At 36.0% G+C, this 24,075-nt stretch overlaps 4 protein-coding genes across 6 annotated transcripts in view; 1 reads left to right on the top strand and 3 right to left on the bottom strand.

Moving 5' to 3' along the window:
• Window positions 1-24,075, top strand: part of LOC129753496 (potassium voltage-gated channel protein Shal) — a 784,223-nt gene that overhangs the window by 84,227 nt on the left and 675,921 nt on the right. The gene's annotated exons all lie outside the window — the stretch shown is intronic.
• LOC129753499 (uncharacterized) lies at window positions 100-2,409 on the bottom strand. Its single transcript, XM_055749319.1, has 3 exons — window positions 1,889-2,409; window positions 1,673-1,826; window positions 100-1,611 (listed from the first exon to the last, which is right to left on the bottom strand). Exons 1-3 carry the CDS (start codon window positions 1,889-1,891, stop codon window positions 1,247-1,249), a joined length of 522 nt encoding a protein of 173 aa, XP_055605294.1. The 5' UTR covers window positions 1,892-2,409; the 3' UTR covers window positions 100-1,246.
• Window positions 3,405-5,714, bottom strand: LOC129753500 (uncharacterized). The gene is made up of 3 exons (XM_055749320.1): window positions 5,194-5,714; window positions 4,978-5,131; window positions 3,405-4,916 (listed from the first exon to the last, which is right to left on the bottom strand). The coding sequence occupies exons 1-3, from the start codon at window positions 5,194-5,196 to the stop codon at window positions 4,552-4,554; spliced, it is 522 nt and encodes a 173-aa protein (XP_055605295.1). The 5' UTR covers window positions 5,197-5,714; the 3' UTR covers window positions 3,405-4,551.
• LOC129753502 (uncharacterized) lies at window positions 8,202-10,511 on the bottom strand. Its single transcript, XM_055749322.1, has 3 exons — window positions 9,991-10,511; window positions 9,775-9,928; window positions 8,202-9,713 (listed from the first exon to the last, which is right to left on the bottom strand). The coding sequence occupies exons 1-3, from the start codon at window positions 9,991-9,993 to the stop codon at window positions 9,349-9,351; spliced, it is 522 nt and encodes a 173-aa protein (XP_055605297.1). The 5' UTR covers window positions 9,994-10,511; the 3' UTR covers window positions 8,202-9,348.

Here is a 24,075-nt window from a genome sequence, read left to right on the forward strand (position 1 = left end):
ATAAAAAAAGGTCCCCAGCCATATGTTTCAAATAATTTAACGATTTCTCTGGGTAACCTATGGAGCGAAGACAGCGAGAATAAAGTATCAATGATGCTAACATAGAGTCCAATGATCGGTAAAATATATTTTCAAAATCAATCAAGAACATGAATATAAAATTGAAGATTACAATATAAAAACCCGATTTGATACACTTAACAGTGGATTAGAATTTTCGGTTGTGCGAATTTCAATCGAAAGACAGTCATTACGAAAATAAATGTATCGCAATCGAACCTAGATTGCTGTCTCGAGTGATTTTGAATGTTACTGCTATCACTCTTCCTGATGGACTTCGGGATTCGTTTGGATAAAAAAGAAAGCAGGATAGCAGGATTTCGAGTTGGACGATGCAAAGCAATCTGTGCTTGTATTAGTACATCAGCTGGTTTTGCGGTTAGATTTCCAGAAGAGTACGTTGCAAAGTTGATCAGGCCATCTTCATTGTCAGTGCGGGACGAGGAACTGGACTAATTTGACAATGTTATCTGCAAAACTAATTTGAGCAGAGAGACAAGGAACTCAACAGCGTAATCATTGTAGGATTATGTTGCAAGACAGTATCTTCAAAGCACAGTTTCTTTGGTCTCGGTTCTATAATCTGTTTTTATTTTAGAGAACGATCATTCTGATGCCAAAAATGTTGTTCAAATGACTGGTTTCCGACACTCGGATGCAGTGTAATTTGTCCACATAAAAATGTTGTTGTACACAAGGCATGCTGCGAAAAACAAATTTTGTATGAATAAGTACAAATTTAAAAGTCTACTAAAAACGGATACTTACAGACACACTTTATAATGTTCATTGCCACATCGAGGTCGCTTTTGTCATATGATAAATAAAGTAATTCTTTGATCATCCGACTTTGAACGTAGATAGGTCCCTGAGATGGCTCCGTCAAACTGAACTAAATGGAGTATGACCTTCAAAAGCATTTTCTTCAGCTTGTCTTCGATATTACATTTCAGGTCAGGCCAAACGAAAAAGTCCAAAACTAGGTTACATACAGTTGGCTCAGCCTGTGGGAAAAAGATATATTGTGTTATTCATATTTAAGCACGAGTTAAAAATATTTCGTTAGATCCACCTACGGAATAGAATTATTAACTTACATATCTGTTACTATCCAGAGGAATGTTCGACTGATCAACTCTTGAAAAGAAGCCTAGCAGCTTATTTTTCTAAATTTCGTCATTCACTATCAAATTACCCATCTTTCGGGAGTGATTATCCGTTGAAGTCCAATTGGCGTCCATATATAGTCTACTTCAAAATGCGTTTTGCAGGCAAGGATCAGACATTGGAACCGAGACACCATGCTCGTAGTTTTATATTCGAAAGAGTTGACGGGGCTTTCAATAGCTCGATCACTGAAGAGAATCTTCGGGAACGAATAAGCATTGAGGCCTGGAGCGTTTCTACCCGGAACATGATCGAGAGATTTTATGTTTCTCCACCGTTGCTGGGAGCGTGTTGCCATACCCGTTTTCCGAGAAGCTTCTACCAGAGGTAAACATTTAAAGGTCAACTGTAAACAAAACCGCGGAACAGTCCTCCTATCAGCTCCTAGAAAAATGATTTGATTAATAAACAGGAATGAGCATAATTATTCCACAAAGGTACTCACCACCGGGGTTTTTCGTTGACCAAAAGCTGAGCCGGCCTGAGGCAGTTCGGGACAAGGGAATTCTTATATTGGACCTTCCATGGTATCTTCCGCCCTTCACCGGAAGATTTATCTGCTGTAGCAGGAGCCGCTGAACTGCTGTTGATTTCACCTCCTAGAAAGTTAGAACAAATTTATGAATGGAAGTAAACCTGATTATTCTGAAAAAAGACTTACCATGGTGCATGTACACAGGATTTTCGCAAGAAAACTGTCGCCCACAAACAAAATTTTTCGCTACCATTTCGCGCGCGCTCATAAACATATATCTACACGATGAATTGTATATACGTAAAACAATCAAAATTTCAACCGTGTTCGTTTTGGTTTGGATTTTCATTGAATCACGAATTGCACTGTAACAATAATAATTACAATAAATTTATTGTGATACCGTGTTGCTGATATTTTTTGAAATTATGATTAGGTATTTTGAATTCACGACAAACTTTATGGTGACTTTAAAAATCATGGTGATTTCAAAAATAAAGCGCTTGATAAATATTGTGATACTACGATGATGTTTATTGTTAACATGAAAATCATTGTTCGGTTATCTTATTATAATGGTCTTTGCTATTCGGGCTGTACAATTTCTTAAATATTGATCATTAAAAAAACAAACCGATGAAAATCAATCAGAACATGAATATAAATTAAAAGAACGCAACATAAAACCATTCTTTTAATTTTAACATGAGAACTATCATCATGGTTGAAATTTTTACAAGAAAAAATCGTTCAAAAGTAACCATTTTATTTTACATTATTAATTTAGTAACCATATAAAATGGTTAATAAAAAATAAGCGTGTGAGAAAAATTGAGATGGTTTGTTTCGTCCGCCCGCACGCGTCCCTCCATCGTCATCGAAACATCGAAGTAACAATCGCTTTCGTACCATGCGATGTTGGCCACAACTACTCATGACTGATTCTTATTAAAACGGGGTTGTACCCCTTGGTGAAAACCATATACAAATTTAACCATTTGGAGCTTTGCTCCAATTTTTTGAAATGGTTCGGCTTAAAGCTGATCCAGTAACAATTTATAAAATATAAAAACAACTTCCTAATGTTTGTATTCTTTCTACATGGTTATTTTTAAGGCAGCAATTCTGAGTGGGAGTGAAAGGTGTCGTTCCTCACTTGAACGCATCGTTTGGGTAAGGTAGTAGCGCGCCCATCGTGTAAATGACGTCATGTATAATTTGACGTCATATACACGATAATCTTCATTTTAGTGATTGCTGGTTGTAGCTAGCAAGCCAAATTGGCACGTTTTTTGGAGTGAAGATTTGATGATAATTACTATGAAAATTTATTTTTCAAACTATTTTGTTTTTTTTTCTTTCTTTTATACATTGAAGAGGGAAAAAAAACAAAATTTTTAAGACGAAAATCATTTTTATTGCACTTCCCAGTTTCGCAAAAACGTGTGGACAATGTTTACTAAAAATCACACATGCACACACAAATACACTGACATCGTCTGAACTCGTCGAGCTGATTCGATAGGTACCTATAAAGGTATATCTAAGACCCATAATTAAGGATCTCCCAAATCGACCGATAACTATACCTTTCTGTAAGAAAGGCAAAAAAGGTCCCCAGCCATATGTTTCAAATAATTTAACGATTTCTCTGGGTAACCTATGGAGCGAAGACAGCGAGAATAAAGTATCAATGATGCTAACATAGAGTCCAATGATCGGTAAAATATATTTTCAAAATCAATCAAGAACATGAATATAAAATTGAAGATTACAATATAAAAACCCGATTTGATACACTTAACAGTGGATTAGAATTTTCGGTTGTGCGAATTTCAATCGAAAGACAGTCATTACGAAAATAAATGTATCGCAATCGAACCTAGATTGCTGTCTCGAGTGATTTTGAATGTTACTGCTATCACTCTTCCTGATGGACTTCGGGATTCGTTTGGATAAAAAAGAAAGCAGGATAGCAGGATTTCGAGTTGGACGATGCAAAGCAATCTGTGCTTGTATTAGTACATCAGCTGGTTTTGCGGTTAGATTTCCAGAAGAGTACGTTGCAAAGTTGATCAGGCCATCTTCATTGTCAGTGCGGGACGAGGAACTGGACTAATTTGACAATGTTATCTGCAAAACTAATTTGAGCAGAGAGACAAGGAACTCAACAGCGTAATCATTGTAGGATTATGTTGCAAGACAGTATCTTCAAAGCACAGTTTCTTTGGTCTCGGTTCTATAATCTGTTTTTATTTTAGAGAACGATCATTCTGATGCCAAAAATGTTGTTCAAATGACTGGTTTCCGACACTCGGATGCAGTGTAATTTGTCCACATAAAAATGTTGTTGTACACAAGGCATGCTGCGAAAAACAAATTTTGTATGAATAAGTACAAATTTAAAAGTCTACTAAAAACGGATACTTACAGACACACTTTATAATGTTCATTGCCACATCGAGGTCGCTTTTGTCATATGATAAATAAAGTAATTCTTTGATCATCCGACTTTGAACGTAGATAGGTCCCTGAGATGGCTCCGTCAAACTGAACTAAATGGAGTATGACCTTCAAAAGCATTTTCTTCAGCTTGTCTTCGATATTACATTTCAGGTCAGGCCAAACGAAAAAGTCCAAAACTAGGTTACATACAGTTGGCTCAGCCTGTGGGAAAAAGATATATTGTGTTATTCATATTTAAGCACGAGTTAAAAATATTTCGTTAGATCCACCTACGGAATAGAATTATTAACTTACATATCTGTTACTATCCAGAGGAATGTTCGACTGATCAACTCTTGAAAAGAAGCCTAGCAGCTTATTTTTCTAAATTTCGTCATTCACTATCAAATTACCCATCTTTCGGGAGTGATTATCCGTTGAAGTCCAATTGGCGTCCATATATAGTCTACTTCAAAATGCGTTTTGCAGGCAAGGATCAGACATTGGAACCGAGACACCATGCTCGTAGTTTTATATTCGAAAGAGTTGACGGGGCTTTCAATAGCTCGATCACTGAAGAGAATCTTCGGGAACGAATAAGCATTGAGGCCTGGAGCGTTTCTACCCGGAACATGATCGAGAGATTTTATGTTTCTCCACCGTTGCTGGGAGCGTGTTGCCATACCCGTTTTCCGAGAAGCTTCTACCAGAGGTAAACATTTAAAGGTCAACTGTAAACAAAACCGCGGAACAGTCCTCCTATCAGCTCCTAGAAAAATGATTTGATTAATAAACAGGAATGAGCATAATTATTCCACAAAGGTACTCACCACCGGGGTTTTTCGTTGACCAAAAGCTGAGCCGGCCTGAGGCAGTTCGGGACAAGGGAATTCTTATATTGGACCTTCCATGGTATCTTCCGCCCTTCACCGGAAGATTTATCTGCTGTAGCAGGAGCCGCTGAACTGCTGTTGATTTCACCTCCTAGAAAGTTAGAACAAATTTATGAATGGAAGTAAACCTGATTATTCTGAAAAAAGACTTACCATGGTGCATGTACACAGGATTTTCGCAAGAAAACTGTCGCCCACAAACAAAATTTTTCGCTACCATTTCGCGCGCGCTCATAAACATATATCTACACGATGAATTGTATATACGTAAAACAATCAAAATTTCAACCGTGTTCGTTTTGGTTTGGATTTTCATTGAATCACGAATTGCACTGTAACAATAATAATTACAATAAATTTATTGTGATACCGTGTTGCTGATATTTTTTGAAATTATGATTAGGTATTTTGAATTCACGACAAACTTTATGGTGACTTTAAAAATCATGGTGATTTCAAAAATAAAGCGCTTGATAAATATTGTGATACTACGATGATGTTTATTGTTAACATGAAAATCATTGTTCGGTTATCTTATTATAATGGTCTTTGCTATTCGGGCTGTACAATTTCTTAAATATTGATCATTAAAAAAACAAACCGATGAAAATCAATCAGAACATGAATATAAATTAAAAGAACGCAACATAAAACCATTCTTTTAATTTTAACATGAGAACTATCATCATGGTTGAAATTTTTACAAGAAAAAATCGTTCAAAAGTAACCATTTTATTTTACATTATTAATTTAGTAACCATATAAAATGGTTAATAAAAAATAAGCGTGTGAGAAAAATTGAGATGGTTTGTTTCGTCCGCCCGCACGCGTCCCTCCATCGTCATCGAAACATCGAAGTAACAATCGCTTTCGTACCATGCGATGTTGGCCACAACTACTCATGACTGATTCTTATTAAAACGGGGTTGTACCCCTTGGTGAAAACCATATACAAATTTAACCATTTGGAGCTTTGCTCCAATTTTTTGAAATGGTTCGGCTTAAAGCTGATCCAGTAACAATTTATAAAATATAAAAACAACTTCCTAATGTTTGTATTCTTTCTACATGGTTATTTTTAAGGCAGCAATTCTGAGTGGGAGTGAAAGGTGTCGTTCCTCACTTGAACGCATCGTTTGGGTAAGGTAGTAGCGCGCCCATCGTGTAAATGACGTCATGTATAATTTGACGTCATATACACGATAATCTTCATTTTAGTGATTGCTGGTTGTAGCTAGCAAGCCAAATTGGCACGTTTTTTGGAGTGAAGATTTGATGATAATTACTATGAAAATTTATTTTTCAAACTATTTTGTTTTTTTTTCTTTCTTTTATACATTGAAGAGGGAAAAAAAACAAAATTTTTAAGACGAAAATCATTTTTATTGCACTTCCCAGTTTCGCAAAAACGTGTGGACAATGTTTACTAAAAATCACACATGCACACACAAATACACTGACATCGTCTGAACTCGTCGAGCTGATTCGATAGGTACCTATAAAGGTATATCTAAGACCCATAATTAAGGATCTCCCAAATCGACCGATAACTATACCTTTCTGTAAGAAAGGCAAAAAGGTATCTAACCATGAATTTCAAATAATTTAACGTTTGCTCTGGGATCAAACGTTGTAGTGAAGACAGCAAGAACAGAGTATCAATGATTCTAACATAGAGTCCAATGATCAGTTAAATATATATTCAAAATCAATTAGAAACATGATTTTTTAATTACAGATTACAATATAAAAAAAAAGTCCCCAGCCATATGTTTCAAATAATTCAACGATTTCTCTGGGTAACCTATGGAGTGAAGACAGCGATAATACAGTATCAATGATTCTAACACAGAGTCCAATGATCGGTAAAATATATTTTCAAATCGATCAAGAACATGAATATAAAATTGAAGATTACAATGTAAAAAAAGGTATCTAACCATGTGTTTCAAATAATTCAACGTTTGCTCTGGGATCAAACGTTGTAGTGAACACAGCGAGAACAGAGTATCAATGATTCTAACATAGAGTCCAATGATCAGTTAAATATATATTCAAAATCAATTAGAAACATGATTTTTTAATTACAGATTACAATATAAAAAAAAGGTCCCCAGCCATATGTTTCAAAGAATTCAACGAATTCTCTGGGTAACCTATGGAGTGAAGACAGCGATAATAGAGTATCAATGATTCTAACACAGAGTCCAATGATCGGTAAAATATATTTTCAAATCGATCGAGAACATGAATATAAAATTGAAGATTACAATGTAAAAAAAGGTATCTAACCATGAATTTCAAATAATTTAACGTTTGCTCTGGGATCAAACGTTGTAGTGAAGACAGCAAGAACAGAGTATCAATGATTCTAACATAGAGTCCAATGATCAGTTAAATATATATTCAAAATCAATTAGAAACATGATTTTTTAATTACAGATTACAATATAAAAAAAAGGTCCCCAGCCATATGTTTCAAATAATTCAACGATTTCTCTGGGTAACCTATGGAGTGAAGACAGCGATAATACAGTATCAATGATTCTAACACAGAGTCCAATGATCGGTAAAATATATTTTCAAATCGATCAAGAACATGAATATAAAATTGAAGATTACAATGGAAAAAAAGGTATCTAACCATGTGTTTCAAATAATTCAACGTTTGCTCTGGGATCAAACGTTGTAGTGAAGAGAGCAAGAACAGAGTATCAATGATTCTAACATAGAGTCCAATGATCAGTTAAATATATATTCAAAATCAATTAGAAACATGATTTTTTAATTACAGATTACAAAATAAAAAAAATAAAAAAAGGTCCCCAGCCATATGTTTCAAATAATTCAACGATTTCTCTGGGTAACCTATGGAGTGAAGACAGCGATAATAGAGTATCAATGATTCTAACACAGAGTCCAACACGTTTGCTCTGGGATCAAACGTTGTAGTGAACACAGCGAGAACAGAGTATCAATGATTCTAACATAGAGTCCAATGATCAGTTAAATATATATTCAAAATCAATTAGAAACATGATTTTTTAATTACAGATTACAATATAAAAAAAGGTCCCCAGCCATATGTTTCAAATAATTTAACGATTTCTCTGGGTAACCTATGGAGCGAAGACAGCGAGAATAAAGTATCAATGATGCTAACATAGAGTCCAATGATCGGTAAAATATATTTTCAAAATCAATCAAGAACATGAATATAAAATTGAAGATTACAATATAAAAACCCGATTTGATACACTTAACAGTGGATTAGAATTTTCGGTTGTGCGAATTTCAATCGAAAGACAGTCATTACGAAAATAAATGTATCGCAATCGAACCTAGATTGCTGTCTCGAGTGATTTTGAATGTTACTGCTATCACTCTTCCTGATGGACTTCGGGATTCGTTTGGATAAAAAAGAAAGCAGGATAGCAGGATTTCGAGTTGGACGATGCAAAGCAATCTGTGCTTGTATTAGTACATCAGCTGGTTTTGCGGTTAGATTTCCAGAAGAGTACGTTGCAAAGTTGATCAGGCCATCTTCATTGTCAGTGCGGGACGAGGAACTGGACTAATTTGACAATGTTATCTGCAAAACTAATTTGAGCAGAGAGACAAGGAACTCAACAGCGTAATCATTGTAGGATTATGTTGCAAGACAGTATCTTCAAAGCACAGTTTCTTTGGTCTCGGTTCTATAATCTGTTTTTATTTTAGAGAACGATCATTCTGATGCCAAAAATGTTGTTCAAATGACTGGTTTCCGACACTCGGATGCAGTGTAATTTGTCCACATAAAAATGTTGTTGTACACAAGGCATGCTGCGAAAAACAAATTTTGTATGAATAAGTACAAATTTAAAAGTCTACTAAAAACGGATACTTACAGACACACTTTATAATGTTCATTGCCACATCGAGGTCGCTTTTGTCATATGATAAATAAAGTAATTCTTTGATCATCCGACTTTGAACGTAGATAGGTCCCTGAGATGGCTCCGTCAAACTGAACTAAATGGAGTATGACCTTCAAAAGCATTTTCTTCAGCTTGTCTTCGATATTACATTTCAGGTCAGGCCAAACGAAAAAGTCCAAAACTAGGTTACATACAGTTGGCTCAGCCTGTGGGAAAAAGATATATTGTGTTATTCATATTTAAGCACGAGTTAAAAATATTTCGTTAGATCCACCTACGGAATAGAATTATTAACTTACATATCTGTTACTATCCAGAGGAATGTTCGACTGATCAACTCTTGAAAAGAAGCCTAGCAGCTTATTTTTCTAAATTTCGTCATTCACTATCAAATTACCCATCTTTCGGGAGTGATTATCCGTTGAAGTCCAATTGGCGTCCATATATAGTCTACTTCAAAATGCGTTTTGCAGGCAAGGATCAGACATTGGAACCGAGACACCATGCTCGTAGTTTTATATTCGAAAGAGTTGACGGGGCTTTCAATAGCTCGATCACTGAAGAGAATCTTCGGGAACGAATAAGCATTGAGGCCTGGAGCGTTTCTACCCGGAACATGATCGAGAGATTTTATGTTTCTCCACCGTTGCTGGGAGCGTGTTGCCATACCCGTTTTCCGAGAAGCTTCTACCAGAGGTAAACATTTAAAGGTCAACTGTAAACAAAACCGCGGAACAGTCCTCCTATCAGCTCCTAGAAAAATGATTTGATTAATAAACAGGAATGAGCATAATTATTCCACAAAGGTACTCACCACCGGGGTTTTTCGTTGACCAAAAGCTGAGCCGGCCTGAGGCAGTTCGGGACAAGGGAATTCTTATATTGGACCTTCCATGGTATCTTCCGCCCTTCACCGGAAGATTTATCTGCTGTAGCAGGAGCCGCTGAACTGCTGTTGATTTCACCTCCTAGAAAGTTAGAACAAATTTATGAATGGAAGTAAACCTGATTATTCTGAAAAAAGACTTACCATGGTGCATGTACACAGGATTTTCGCAAGAAAACTGTCGCCCACAAACAAAATTTTTCGCTACCATTTCGCGCGCGCTCATAAACATATATCTACACGATGAATTGTATATACGTAAAACAATCAAAATTTCAACCGTGTTCGTTTTGGTTTGGATTTTCATTGAATCACGAATTGCACTGTAACAATAATAATTACAATAAATTTATTGTGATACCGTGTTGCTGATATTTTTTGAAATTATGATTAGGTATTTTGAATTCACGACAAACTTTATGGTGACTTTAAAAATCATGGTGATTTCAAAAATAAAGCGCTTGATAAATATTGTGATACTACGATGATGTTTATTGTTAACATGAAAATCATTGTTCGGTTATCTTATTATAATGGTCTTTGCTATTCGGGCTGTACAATTTCTTAAATATTGATCATTAAAAAAACAAACCGATGAAAATCAATCAGAACATGAATATAAATTAAAAGAACGCAACATAAAACCATTCTTTTAATTTTAACATGAGAACTATCATCATGGTTGAAATTTTTACAAGAAAAAATCGTTCAAAAGTAACCATTTTATTTTACATTATTAATTTAGTAACCATATAAAATGGTTAATAAAAAATAAGCGTGTGAGAAAAATTGAGATGGTTTGTTTCGTCCGCCCGCACGCGTCCCTCCATCGTCATCGAAACATCGAAGTAACAATCGCTTTCGTACCATGCGATGTTGGCCACAACTACTCATGACTGATTCTTATTAAAACGGGGTTGTACCCCTTGGTGAAAACCATATACAAATTTAACCATTTGGAGCTTTGCTCCAATTTTTTGAAATGGTTCGGCTTAAAGCTGATCCAGTAACAATTTATAAAATATAAAAACAACTTCCTAATGTTTGTATTCTTTCTACATGGTTATTTTTAAGGCAGCAATTCTGAGTGGGAGTGAAAGGTGTCGTTCCTCACTTGAACGCATCGTTTGGGTAAGGTAGTAGCGCGCCCATCGTGTAAATGACGTCATGTATAATTTGACGTCATATACACGATAATCTTCATTTTAGTGATTGCTGGTTGTAGCTAGCAAGCCAAATTGGCACGTTTTTTGGAGTGAAGATTTGATGATAATTACTATGAAAATTTATTTTTCAAACTATTTTGTTTTTTTTTCTTTCTTTTATACATTGAAGAGGGAAAAAAAACAAAATTTTTAAGACGAAAATCATTTTTATTGCACTTCCCAGTTTCGCAAAAACGTGTGGACAATGTTTACTAAAAATCACACATGCACACACAAATACACTGACATCGTCTGAACTCGTCGAGCTGATTCGATAGGTACCTATAAAGGTATATCTAAGACCCATAATTAAGGATCTCCCAAATCGACCGATAACTATACCTTTCTGTAAGAAAGGCAAAAAGTGGAATGCGAAAAATGTACGCTTTTCAAAATAATTAACTACACTTTGGGGTGTTCAACTGGCTCTATTACCGCCCACTCGACTTTTTCGGGTATCGATAATGTTTTCTTAAGGAAAAACTATCTAACAACACGGAAACTGTTCTTTTTTGTTTTTCTTTGTAACGAGCTGTCAAAATCATAATTTGGATCTTGAAAGAATACATTTTGTTAAATTTTTCCCGTAAATTGTGTACAAATTTTAACAAAGTGCGTTGACTGACAAAATATTGATTCCCGGCAAACAGCCTCAAGTAAGCGTTTAGTTTCAGCGATGAAACATCATTTTCTAACCTAATCAAACTAAATGCTTCATACAATTTACCTATTTGACACGATGCATGCGTTAAAAATAAAGATATTGTGCGTGACCGGTCATTAGGAACCCACACTTTTTTTTATACACCAATTACCGCCCATCACTAAACGCTTCAAAAAACAACAACTATTGAAAAAATCGAAAATTTTCCGATGCAAATCTATTCTACGAATATAAAACTATCGTTTCAAGTCGATTGTAGGTCAAATAGGTACTATCTAGTAAACAAAAACCCTTTTTGCCCTGCAGCACATTAATGTCTAGTTCGCTAACAGGCGTCGAATTCAAAAATTTGACCGGAAACGAAAAACCAAATATTTTATTTCTGGCTAAAGTTAGCATAATTAAGTGATGTTTTTTCGGTGAAATGGTCGAACAATTATACCGAAACAGAACACAGGTCTTATTTTTGGAGAAATCATCCCAGTTTTTTTTTTAAATACACTCAAAAGGGTGATTTTGGGCGGTAAATGGTGTCTGGGCGGTGAATGGTGACTTGATGGTATATGTGAATATTTTCGTTAAAATTGGGCCGACATTCCTCTAGGTGAGTTGAATGAATATACCCTTATCCGTTTTTGAGTGTCAATATGACTCTATTGAAAGTTTGGCGGCTTGTAACTTTATTTGGATGAATCCAAATTTAAAAAAAAAACCTTCGGGGACCCTCAATGAATTCTTGAAATCTTAAATTTTGCATCATTACATTTTGTGGAGGCACCCTGAAAGCCCAGGAAAAAAACTCCCTAATCAGACCATGAGTATCAATTTGACACTCCTCGCTTAACACTGCTATGTTTCTCTTGTTTCTCTACCAATTTTCCGTTATTCAAAGTCTAAGAAAAAATCCGGAGAAACATGCTTCGGGAAAAAGACTGTAGATCAGCTACGGAATGCTCAAAAAAATTTCACATAGTGTCCAAGAAAGTTGACATTGGAATCTATACGTAGCACAAAAGGGTATATTTTTCGATTATTTTTAAGATCATGACCACAAGGTAGAAAAAAACACTGAAAACCGTACTTTTCAATAATTTTTTTTTTTTTTGTTTCGATTATAGTCGTTTTACCATCTTTATGGCATTCGCGACTTTATCAACGTTGCAGTTGGCGGATCGTTATTGAAAAACTATCCGGTACAACTGTGTTCGATGTTTACTCTTGGGCTCGAACTCGCGGACATCGGCTCAGGAGACAACAGACTTGCCAACTGAGCTATATCACAAGCCCTCTACTTTTCAATCAATGATCCGTCAAAATTGTTTAAGTAAAACCAGAAAATTTTTGGAAAAAGGATTGGAAAGTTGACGTCATTTGACAGATTTTTACATCTTTGAAATACGAAACACAGAATTTTTGACGAATTTTCAAAGTAGCTGTATTTCAAACTTTTTGTCAATTTTGATTTTTTTTCAGATTTTCTGTCACTAAAATTCAACTTTGAACTGGATTTTGAATATATTAACGCAAGATTTTTTACCGTTACTAGGGGTGTAATGACATAAGCCATTTACGATTTACATTAAAAGGTTTTCAAAACTATAAATTTTGTACAAATCAATTGGAAAACAAAAGAAATATATTAGTTTTTAATCAGGAGTGTCAAATTGACACTTAGATACTGTAATGGTTAAAATTTCCTGGGATGAATGAGAGTTAAGCCTAGTCCACACTAGGCAACTTGGACTGCGATTTCGGTTGCTGAGACTTGTTTTGTTCACATTTGCATCTCGTCTCTTCTCAAGTCTCCCGACAAGTATGGTAGACCTTCAGCAACCAAGATGGAAACATAAAAAAGTCTCAGCAATCGAAATCGCAGTCCAGGTTGCCAAGTGTGGACTAGGCTTTAAAACTGATGTTTTATGGTGAATTTTCGTATATATCGATGCAAACAATGCTTGATTTACTCTGTATAAGAGCAAGTTCACTCGTGTTGGGAAAAAGTGGTAGAAATTTTGACACTTGTAGTACATTTTAAAAACTTTACCATGAGAAAACATTTTCAAGATCTGTGATTTTCAAGTTTTTTCACAACACGTGTTCTATTTTCGCATGCTGTGATGCAAAAAAAGCTCGATTTCTATCACCTACGGCTGACATATAAACAGTGTTGTTAAAAAAAATTCAACGTCCAAAGATCTTGAAAACATATTTGCATTTTAAAATTTTCAAAATGAGCTACAAGTGTCAAAATTTCTACCACATTTTCCCAAAACGAGTGAACTTGCTCTAAATACTTTAGAAATTTAATTTTTAATCCAAACAGCGTTCTACTCAAAACTATCGTATTCAAAACATTGCAAAAACTAGCAGCTAATTTAAAGATAGATTTTAGTTGAGGCTTTCACCTATCCAACGGTATATAATCTACTACGGCGATCAGTAGCGTGAGCTAAATTTTTGCTGCCGAAAAATATACAGAGGATATCGATTTTTCATCATCAGATATTGGGTTCTTGACTTAGTGAAATTATATTAGCTCATGAAATTAAGAATGTTTTTCATATCCAAATTGTAAAATAGATTATAATTTATCTTTTCTGTATAAATATAAATAATATTTAGGAAAAAGATGTTTTTTTAGTTATTTTGAGAAATGAATAAAAAATCGTATTTTTTATAACATTATTATTGCATTGCAGTTATAAAGGGAATCGGAAATCGAACCCAGTACGCCTGGCTACCCAAAACCAGATTCGCGCGGTTTATCCGCTAGAATATTTCAGCACTAATTTGTGAAGTCATCATGTTGTTGAGAAAAAACAAGTGCATAATAGGGGAAAAGTTCATATAACGCACCATGTGGCTAATACGCGCCACTCTTTTTTGAAGAATCTGACACATTTTAAGCCTGCAAAATATTACCAATTTGTTTTGAATGCTGTGATTGGTCATGGCAAGTATGAATTTTCCCTTAAAATGCCCCTGTGTCGTGATAATTTCACAATTTAGGCTTTTCTTCATTTCGATCTAAATTTTAAAACACTTTTAATAAGGTGTCACCAAGCAGAGAAAAACGAATAAGACAATATTTTCTGACACATCGATAGAGGAGAATCTAAATTATGATTTTATGCTAAAAAATCATACTGAACTCGCTAAGGTAGGGGAAAAGTTCATATAACGCCCCATGTGGCTAATACGCGCCACTCTTGTTTTGAAGAATCTGACACATTTTAAGCCTGCAAAATATTACCAATTTGTTTTAAATGCTGTGATTGGTCATGGCAAGTATGAATTTTTCCTTAAAATGCCCCTGTGTCATGATAATTTAACAATTTAGGTTTTTCTTCATTTTGATCTAAATTTTAAAACACTTTTAATAAGGTGTCACCAAGCAGAGAAAAACGAATAAGACAATATTTTCTGACACATCGATAGAAGAGAATCTAAATTATGATTTTATGCTAAAAAATCATACTGAACTCGCTAAGGTATGCTTTTCATGGGTATGTTCTATCACGGCCCATGCGCTCTTTATAACGCGCCAATCGTAGTAGGCTGAAAATAGCATTAATTTTTCAAAAAGGCCAATTTTCATGGAAAATGAACAAAAAGTCTAAAACCATATTTTGAGCGTTAATTCAGCCAAAAAAATCTATTTTTCATTTTTTGTTAAATTTCTATTAGTCCATTTTGATTTTCTTTTCAGTCAAAGTGTCTGTAAGTATTGGTGTGTTTTTGGTCTTCGGCTGCTCTAGGGTGTGTTCGGCTGCTAGGCGCGTATTGAATACACAGCGGCGCGTATTCGCAACACAGTTTTGTTCTGTGGCTTTGAATATGGTTTTTAAAAATCATGTTTTTGAAGAAACTATAGCAATTTGAGTAATGAAAAATCATAGGAATTTGTAGAAAACAGTTTTCTTCAACGATTACACCCATTTTTGACACAATATGTACGTGGAATACATAGAAAATGAGCGATTCGCTTAGGTGCCGCATAATAGGGCATGTTCCCCTACATATTATGATCCCATCTCAAACATACAAATATTGTATCCCAAAGCGTAGTTCGATCCACCTGCGAAACTTTGAAAACTTTTGAAGAGCTTGAGGCTTAAGTGTGGAATCTTGGTCATATTATAAGATTATTATCTCTATTTCTATTCACATCAAGACAATGTAGTAAGCTTTAGAATGACATGTTTTCCTGCGTCCACGATTTTGTTAACATATTAAGAACCGCGGAGAAATCTGAACCAAGAAGCATCGAAATATGGATTTCTTCATCGCAAAACGCGCTGGACCAAAATTTTACAAATTTTATATCTTTGAGTTACCGAAAGTATTGTGTTCAATTTCGTAGAAGAGGGTCTCATTATTACCTTTATAACATTTGAATTATGCTTCTAAAAGTAGCACATCCGCAATGTGTTAATAAAACTTCACTTAGATAAAAATCTAACTGTACAACATTTTCCATGCTGAATATTCCGCCCAATCGCTATCTACAAATACCTACTTGTTCTCATGAGAATCGATTTCATAACCGGCGCATGTCAGTTGACATTGTTATAATTTTGAATTGATTATTAAATATTCATTGCATTTCGATAGAATGCAGTTCCAGATGGAAATAAAAAGCCTAAGCATTTGCTTCTGTTCGGAGCACTGCTGCACTTCTGTACCTATACCACATCGTCTCTAACCAATGCATCGCTCCCTGTGCTCATAAATCAACGACGATGGGACAGAATTTCTAATTGCCGCAGCAGGTACTGTTCAATTATTTACGAATAAACTTTTACCCTCATGAATTATGGCTTGTCGTGTCACCCAGTAGCTAACCAGTGAATGGGGGAGGAAGTATTGATTGATCAATTACCAGAGACGCCGGTTTTTAGTAAAGTCAATAAGTGAACCGTGTCACAGTCACGTTGCGGTGGGGCGACGCGACAAGTTTTCAATCAACAAACTTGTTCCGATATGCTGAAAGTTTTTCTGGGTAGGCACCTGTTACGGAGGAATAAGTTGAGTTGAGCTTGCGTTTTACATTTTAAATCACAAATAAATAAAACCACTCACTGTTTGTAATCACAAAGCCACTCCCTACTATTCACAAAAAGAACACATGAACACGAAAAAACCATCAGTAGGTACCTACCCCGTACATTAATCGCCAAGAAATGGTTGCAACCTGAAAGAACACACGCACAAGCTTTATGTTTATTTTTGAAGTGAGATATCAAATTGAATGGAAACACGCGGGGTGATGTGACGAAGATTAATCATCGCGCCAAATTGCGACGAACCACATGGTTGTGGATCTTTATGGCTTAGATTTTTTTCTGCTAGGAGAAAAATTATATCACGGATTCAACGTTAGATAATAAACAAATTATAGAGAACAACCGAATCATTTTGAAGGCCTTCAGCTTTACCCGAGGCCGAAAAACTAAACATCAAAGGTCGATTTGTTAAAATATGCTCGCCTTTCCCTTTAACATTTTCAATGGTCTATACAAGACTTCCTTCTTTAATTGTTCTAAAAAATGCTACTTCGAAAAAATAATGACAAAGCCCTCAAAACCATCAAATAAAAAGAGTGATATTAGAAACCGTAGACTTTTTAATCTGAAGGCGTACATGATATTTTTTTTAGAAATTCAAATCAAGATTGAATAATTCAATTCAAGATGAAGGGAACTGACAGATTTTGACACTTGAAATCATTTAGAAACCATTGTCTGAAGATCAAAAGATCTTAAATGTGTTGAGTAGCGATATGTATTAACCCCTTTTACCCATATAAAAGTAATGTTATACTTTTAAATAATTGCCTATTAACTCTCTTCAATATTGATCAATTTTCATGAAATGAACATCAAATCAAAGCTTAAGATTGCACTCAATAACGCTTGAAACAGATTTTTTGTACTTGTAAAAAATATGCGATTTTATAGAGGATAAACCTAATAATAAAAAAATGATGAAAATAGAAAATGAATGAAATTAATTCTTCTTATTGTTTTTTTCCCAAAAACACTAAATTTTGATATTGGCCAAATGAAGTTTCTTCTGGGTAATAAGTGTAAAATTTCACTTTACTCAGAAGTCTTCTGTTAAATCGGACGGCAGGTTTAAATTTCTGAGGAAAGCAAAAATTCTTAAAAAAAAAAACTTCGACACACTTATCCGGGCAACAGGGCCAGACTTGGCTTTTCCCGATGTTTTCTTTGGAAATCCTTTAAAAAAATTAAAAATGCAAAAAAGTGTATTGCATAGTCAATGAATTTGATTATTTTTATAAACTTGAAAACATAAGAAGAAATTATTGGAAGCTCTTAAGCCTAGTTCACACTAGGCAACTTAAATTAAGATTTTTGTTTTTAGACGATCTTTGTTGTATATTGTTGTGATTGGAAACATGAGAGAATTTCATCGTCTTCCGAATAAAATGGGAGACATTGAGAGCGTCTCGAGCCCAACTGTCTCCTAGTGGGGCCTTTAGAGACTAAATCTTAGTTCTTTTAGAAATGGGACACTTTCTTTTGCTAGTAGCTCCTTTACTAGTATTCTTATTTTATTTTTATTTTTTTAATAGTATTCGGACAATCCAAATTTCGACAGCATTTTGTTGCCTGTAAAAGTACTATCCGATGCAAGAGAAAAAGAAAAATAATGATTTTGCACATTTTCCTTCAAAATCCATCATTATCAAATTGATAGCTTACAAAACCGTTCATTATTCAAAGAATTACTTTGTGTGAGTGGTGGAAAAGTATGCAAACACTGTCAAAAATGTCCAGAAAGTTCAAATCAACCATTGCAGTGAAACACATGATCGGCAACTACGGTTAAGGGTCATCTGGGAAGTCAAATCTCAAACCAGCATTTTTGATTTTCAATAAGAGATAAACTATGGGTAGATCGCTGAAATGTCCAAAAAAAATTTTCTCCGATAAGCTTAAATTGTTTCCAAGTAATAAGTCATTCGAACCTAACCTCAAACAACAATTTTTTGCCAGAGATGTTAAAATCGCGAGTCTACATACTCGCACTTTGCCCTTCTTTGCAGAATGATTTTATTTCGTTAAACTCAATCTGCAATGATGCTATCTAAAGTTCAACTCGGAAAGCATCAGGAAGTAAGCTTCGGGTAAACTCGGCAGGAGTAAACAGCAATCGGGGGGGAAACATCAGCGAAGCAAACGAACAGTTCTGCGAATTAAAGAAAAAAGGTGTGTTCAACGAAACCCAATCGAAATCAATTGAAATGGATTGACAGTTGATCAGCTGTTTTTCCAATTGACTTCGATCGATTTCAATTAGGCTGTTGGTTGAACAGTCATTCACTAATACTAACACGCTGTGTTTGTTGTCATTTTCTTATTCAGCTGTGCTTTTTGAGGTTTCGAGATTCTTTCAGCATAATACAGAAAGTTTTAGGCAATTTAATCAAATCAAACGTACCCACTGTGTTGTTCGACAAATTTTTAGAATTTTAGACGCGTGCGTTCATTAGTCGTAGATAATTTTGTCCGATAACTTCGTTTGTCATCATTATTTAACTGACGTATTTTTTTCTTTTTCCAGTACAAAAACGGTTCTGGGAATGAAATTCCTCAGAGATGGATGACTGCTGCCGAAACAAGACGGTAGACAGATAAAAACAAATCCGGAATCCGCTGCCGGAAGTTTATCAGAGGCACCAGAATTTAAAAACAGAAAAAGTTTAGTATTTTATTATTTATGTTAGCAGGTTATGAGAAAAAGTGATTATTGTTTTTGTTTAGGTCCCCAATAACTAGAAGACGAAAGCCGACTCATAATGGAAACTCATCACCTCGATTATCAAAGGATGTCTTCCATCCAGGCTTGGTTCCGGTTGAGGAGTGGTGGAGCCATTCTAGGCTTCAGAAGGGCCAAATAATCTCAGGAAAACATAATTTGCAGCTTTTTTAAAATTGTTTAAGTTAATGAAATATGTTATTTTTACCGGTTCACCGGTTATTTTTCAAAAATGTGCACCTCTATAATTAATATTGTATTATGACTTTTGGGACATGGGAATATTGTAATTAAAAATAAATTTCTTCTGTTGTTCAAAATATGTATGAAGTATTTATTTTAATCTTGTTGTATTAAATATCACTTTTGCTTCGGTGCAGCAACTGCACTGAATAATGCTACTAAAACTGCATCACTTACACAGCACCTCTGACCGCACCGCCGACGAGACATATACCGACACCACTTTCACTAGCACCTGCACGGTCCACAGAAACGAAACACAGAATCAGCTGTTTTTGTCTCTAGCAATTGCCAGACACCATTCCAAAACTAGCACCACCGACACAGCACGACTGGCAGCACCACCGACTTAGCACGAGTGGCACAGCACCACCGACTTAGCACGGGTGGCACAGCATCACCAACTTAGCACGAGTGACACAGCACCACCGACTTAGGACGACTGGCACAGAACCACCGACTCAGCACCCGACAGAGAACACCGAACCAAATGACATCACACCACTAACACTGCACCACCAGCACAGCACCTCTGACTCAAACTCAACATCACTGGCACAGCACCAACGACGCTGCACCGATTGACTCCAGTTTCATTTACACGGATCACACTAACAAAAGTTAAAAACAAACCAATTCAGCTGTTTTTGACAATAAACAACTGCATTTGTGTTAGTGTAATAGAAACCGATAGAAATGAATTCTGCTGCCGAGCGTGATCGGTTTTGACTGGTTTCGATCGATTTCAATTGGCTTTATTGAACGCCGGTTCGATTTGTTTCGACCAAAACATTGGCTGAATGAACGGTCATTTACCTATCGAAATCGATTGAGACCAATTTCGATTGGCTGTTGAACAGGCCTAAAATCGTTTTCGTTCGGCAGCCGAACACATCAATCGGACAACGCATGGGGGCGTGGCTAAAAGTGATGGATACAAGGGAACGGGAAACGAGCGAGAGAAGGGTGCGAGGAATGTTAACTCGGTCCGTCGGGCAACGATCGCTCGTGAGCATTCGTGTACGGCAAGCTTCGTTCTGTTGTTTCATTGGTGTGATTTTATTCCTGCGAGGAGGGGAAAACATCAACTCGGAACTGTTCTCTTCGTTTTGTGTGCAATCACGTCATGATTGGAACGAAGATAAAATCAATCTGCACACAACGAGTTAAACTCGGAAAAAATCAGCCGAATGATTCTTTCCGAGGCGAGTTTAAACACCGCTGTTTTTTGCTAGTTTCAGAGATTTTAAGCTGTATAATCGGTACCGAGGCTATGGGACTGATGATTTCTGATGAACGACAAAACTTATGAAATACCCTATTTTAAACAAATTCCAGAATTTGAATCCTATTCCATGTCTATTCGTGGCATGGTCCCGAGTGTATTAAAGTATTTGCTGATTATTTTGTATAAAACATAATGATTTGCATGATTCTGCTCCTGTGGAAAAAAATAACAATTTTCAAAACGAAAACTTTGGTTTCCGCTGTTTTCAAAAGCCTAAAACGAGTAATATTGTATGTACTTTTCGTAACCTACGATCTAAGGCTATGATTATTTAGTATCCGGGCACTTTATTTCGGTGATAGCTACGTTAATAGAGCTCGGATATGCAAAACTTTAGTAGCGTTGTGTTGGTTATGAAAAGAAATATCTTGCCTATTTTGGATAGATTTTTAAGTTAACGTGTGTTTGAGATATTCACGATGCAAAAAGATATTGTAAAAATAATTTTGCAAAAATTTGCTCCTTTTACGCATTTTGCGCCTCGAAAGTTCTTTATTGTTGACTTTAAAGCTCATGAACTGTTGATGTTTTCTGATTTTTTTCTCGGACCAAATGGTTAAGAAGTATAAGGAGCCACTCTAGGATCCACACGAAGTTCAAACCAACCATCGGAGTGCAACCCTCGATCTTAAATATGGTAAAAAGTTTATGATTATTGGGGATAACTGAATCCAGACTCCTTAAATAATGCAAAAAATCCATTTCCGGCAGGCAAAAAGTGTTGCCTGACTAGTAGGCACCAAGTAAATAACTAGGTAATAATGATCAGTTCCAAAGAATGCAATCTGTGCATCCGGGGTTTACGCAATATGAGAGATGTATTCTGATGGACAAAAAAAATGTATGTTAAAAGCGGATTTAAGAGATCAAATTCTTCGAGATGCCTACTCATGAAAAGGTTCCAACCGGACCAGAGGTGCCAGGTATCCTGATTTTTCTGGATTTGTCTTGATTTTCGAGAGACCGTCCTTATGTTTCAAATACTCTCGAATTGTCCTGATTTTTGAAAAATGGTCTTTAAATTGTCCTGAATTTGATGTTCTACTATGATAACATCCGACAAATCTGTTATGAAATAGTTAAACCGAGCTAAACGATCGTAATCTTCGGTTAAGATAATATTCAAGTGGTGTTTTTCGAAATCAAATGTATGCCAGCCAAGAAGCTGATAATTCAATTCTGATACATAAATTAAGGCGTTTACAGCACCTGTATTTTGCCTATATTTATGCAATCTATGCAGAGATGCATATTATTACAATGAATCTAAAGGTGTCCTGATTTTTTTTCGTCATGCTGTCCTGATTTTTGACAAAAACACCTGGCACCCCTGGCTTGAACTCCCATAGCTGTGGGTAGGGCGAGTACAGCTTCGGATGTGTTCTTATACCAATACACGGAATCGTCCATCTTGTGACAGGCAATCGCAATCGTAGGCATGGTAGGCGAACAATTGTCTGTCAAAAAGCGCTCCGTCTCCACCCCCCCCCCCCCACCAATGCGAAACTTTTGGTATCCCTTGGCTACTTTTCCTCAATATGCATCCACCCGTAGCTGTAGGCACTCTGCACTCATCCACTTAGACTTTACGTGAAATTCATATGTGAGTTATGTGGAAGGAAATTAGCTTTTACTAGGGCATCCTTGATACCCTGTCGTAACTACAAAACTCACGTAAAATCGATATGATGCATCATAATCTAAATTTATGTGAAAAATCCCGTAGAAAGAATTTTTAAATTATTTTGGGTGTAGAATGTCCTGATTTTCAGAATATATATCTTGATTATAACTGAATCTAAAGTTAAATGATGAGAACATCAAACGAATCTGTAATAAAATAGTTTAGGCGATAATAATCTTCGATTCCGATGATATTGTAATGGTGTTTTTCGATAAAAACTGCAGGTCAGCCTAGGTTTTGCTCTCATCAGTATAAAAAGTCAAATAACATCCACCTTCCTATATTTGTTTTTTTTTGGTCTTGTTATCTCTCAGATATTTGATTTTTTTTTTCAAAATTTACTCAAAATACTTCAAACTTTATTTTTTTCCCCCCAATCTAAGCAGACTTGCATGATATTTTCATCATTTTACGCCTTGCTCACATTCGGAACCCATTCAGTACGCAATATTGGAAGTTGTAACGGTTCTCGAATTTTGCTGATCGTCCGATTGATCAACTTGCCTTCACTTAGCGCCAAACGAGCCGAGACAATCGTACTCGTATGTGAAGCAGCAATTTCCGTTCGTGCCCGGCTAGACTCCTCAAGGCGAGTCCTTCAAAAAAAATCAACCCGAACCAATCGCTATCCAAGACCCAATTATTCCCGAATTAACGGAAAAAATATTCCAACGGGACCAACCAAAAACGCGTCGCAAAACTAGCAATAATTTTCCTTTCTCTCTTCGATCGACAAACAGCTGAAAATTAGAAGTTACAAAATTTATTTTCCTGCTTCCTAGGCCTTAACATTTTCTTTGGGATCCCACCTATCGAATTCGAACTGTATTACCGGCGCACCGGCGAATATTTTTAGATTTAGCCAAGTGTACAAAAATACTTCAGATGTGGTGCTTCTCTATCGACCGCAGCTATTTACAGACACAATACAGAAAGATCTGACCTTAATTGAGCAGCAAGATATCTCTGGTGACTGCTACGCTGGATGCTGTCAGTTCTCTCCGAGGGTGAAGGTGTGTCTCGGCTAACTGCGATGTCTGGTTGACTGTGCTTCGCCAACAGTTTGCACCACGGGATTCGGGCTCCTGAAGATCACGAGGCAATTGACGACCTGATGACCGTAAGTGGACAGACGTGTCCACCTGGGCCCGTGAATGCGCGGGAGGTTGATCACTGACCCTAGGGTAACGGGACCAATCCCTGGAGAGTGGCAATCTGGCTGACCGTCACTTCCTGCACCCACCAGTAGCACCTTCGCTTGAAGGATATCCCTTCAAGTATAGATACACGAACCAATTACCAAACCGACATTGAGATCAGAATTCAAATAGATTAAGCTAATTTTTCATCAAATTAC

Source organism: Uranotaenia lowii, chromosome 3 (assembly GCF_029784155.1).
Source record: "Uranotaenia lowii strain MFRU-FL chromosome 3, ASM2978415v1, whole genome shotgun sequence".
Lineage (NCBI taxonomy): Eukaryota > Metazoa > Arthropoda > Insecta > Diptera > Culicidae > Uranotaenia > Uranotaenia lowii.

Coding starts and splice junctions, on each gene's coding strand:
- LOC129753499 (XM_055749319.1), bottom strand. Junction 1,612..1,672: donor GTCAACGAAAAACCCCGGTG/GTGAGTACCTTT, acceptor TCATTTTTCTAG/GAGCTGATAGGAGGACTGTT.
- LOC129753500 (XM_055749320.1), bottom strand. Junction 4,917..4,977: donor GTCAACGAAAAACCCCGGTG/GTGAGTACCTTT, acceptor TCATTTTTCTAG/GAGCTGATAGGAGGACTGTT.
- LOC129753502 (XM_055749322.1), bottom strand. Junction 9,714..9,774: donor GTCAACGAAAAACCCCGGTG/GTGAGTACCTTT, acceptor TCATTTTTCTAG/GAGCTGATAGGAGGACTGTT.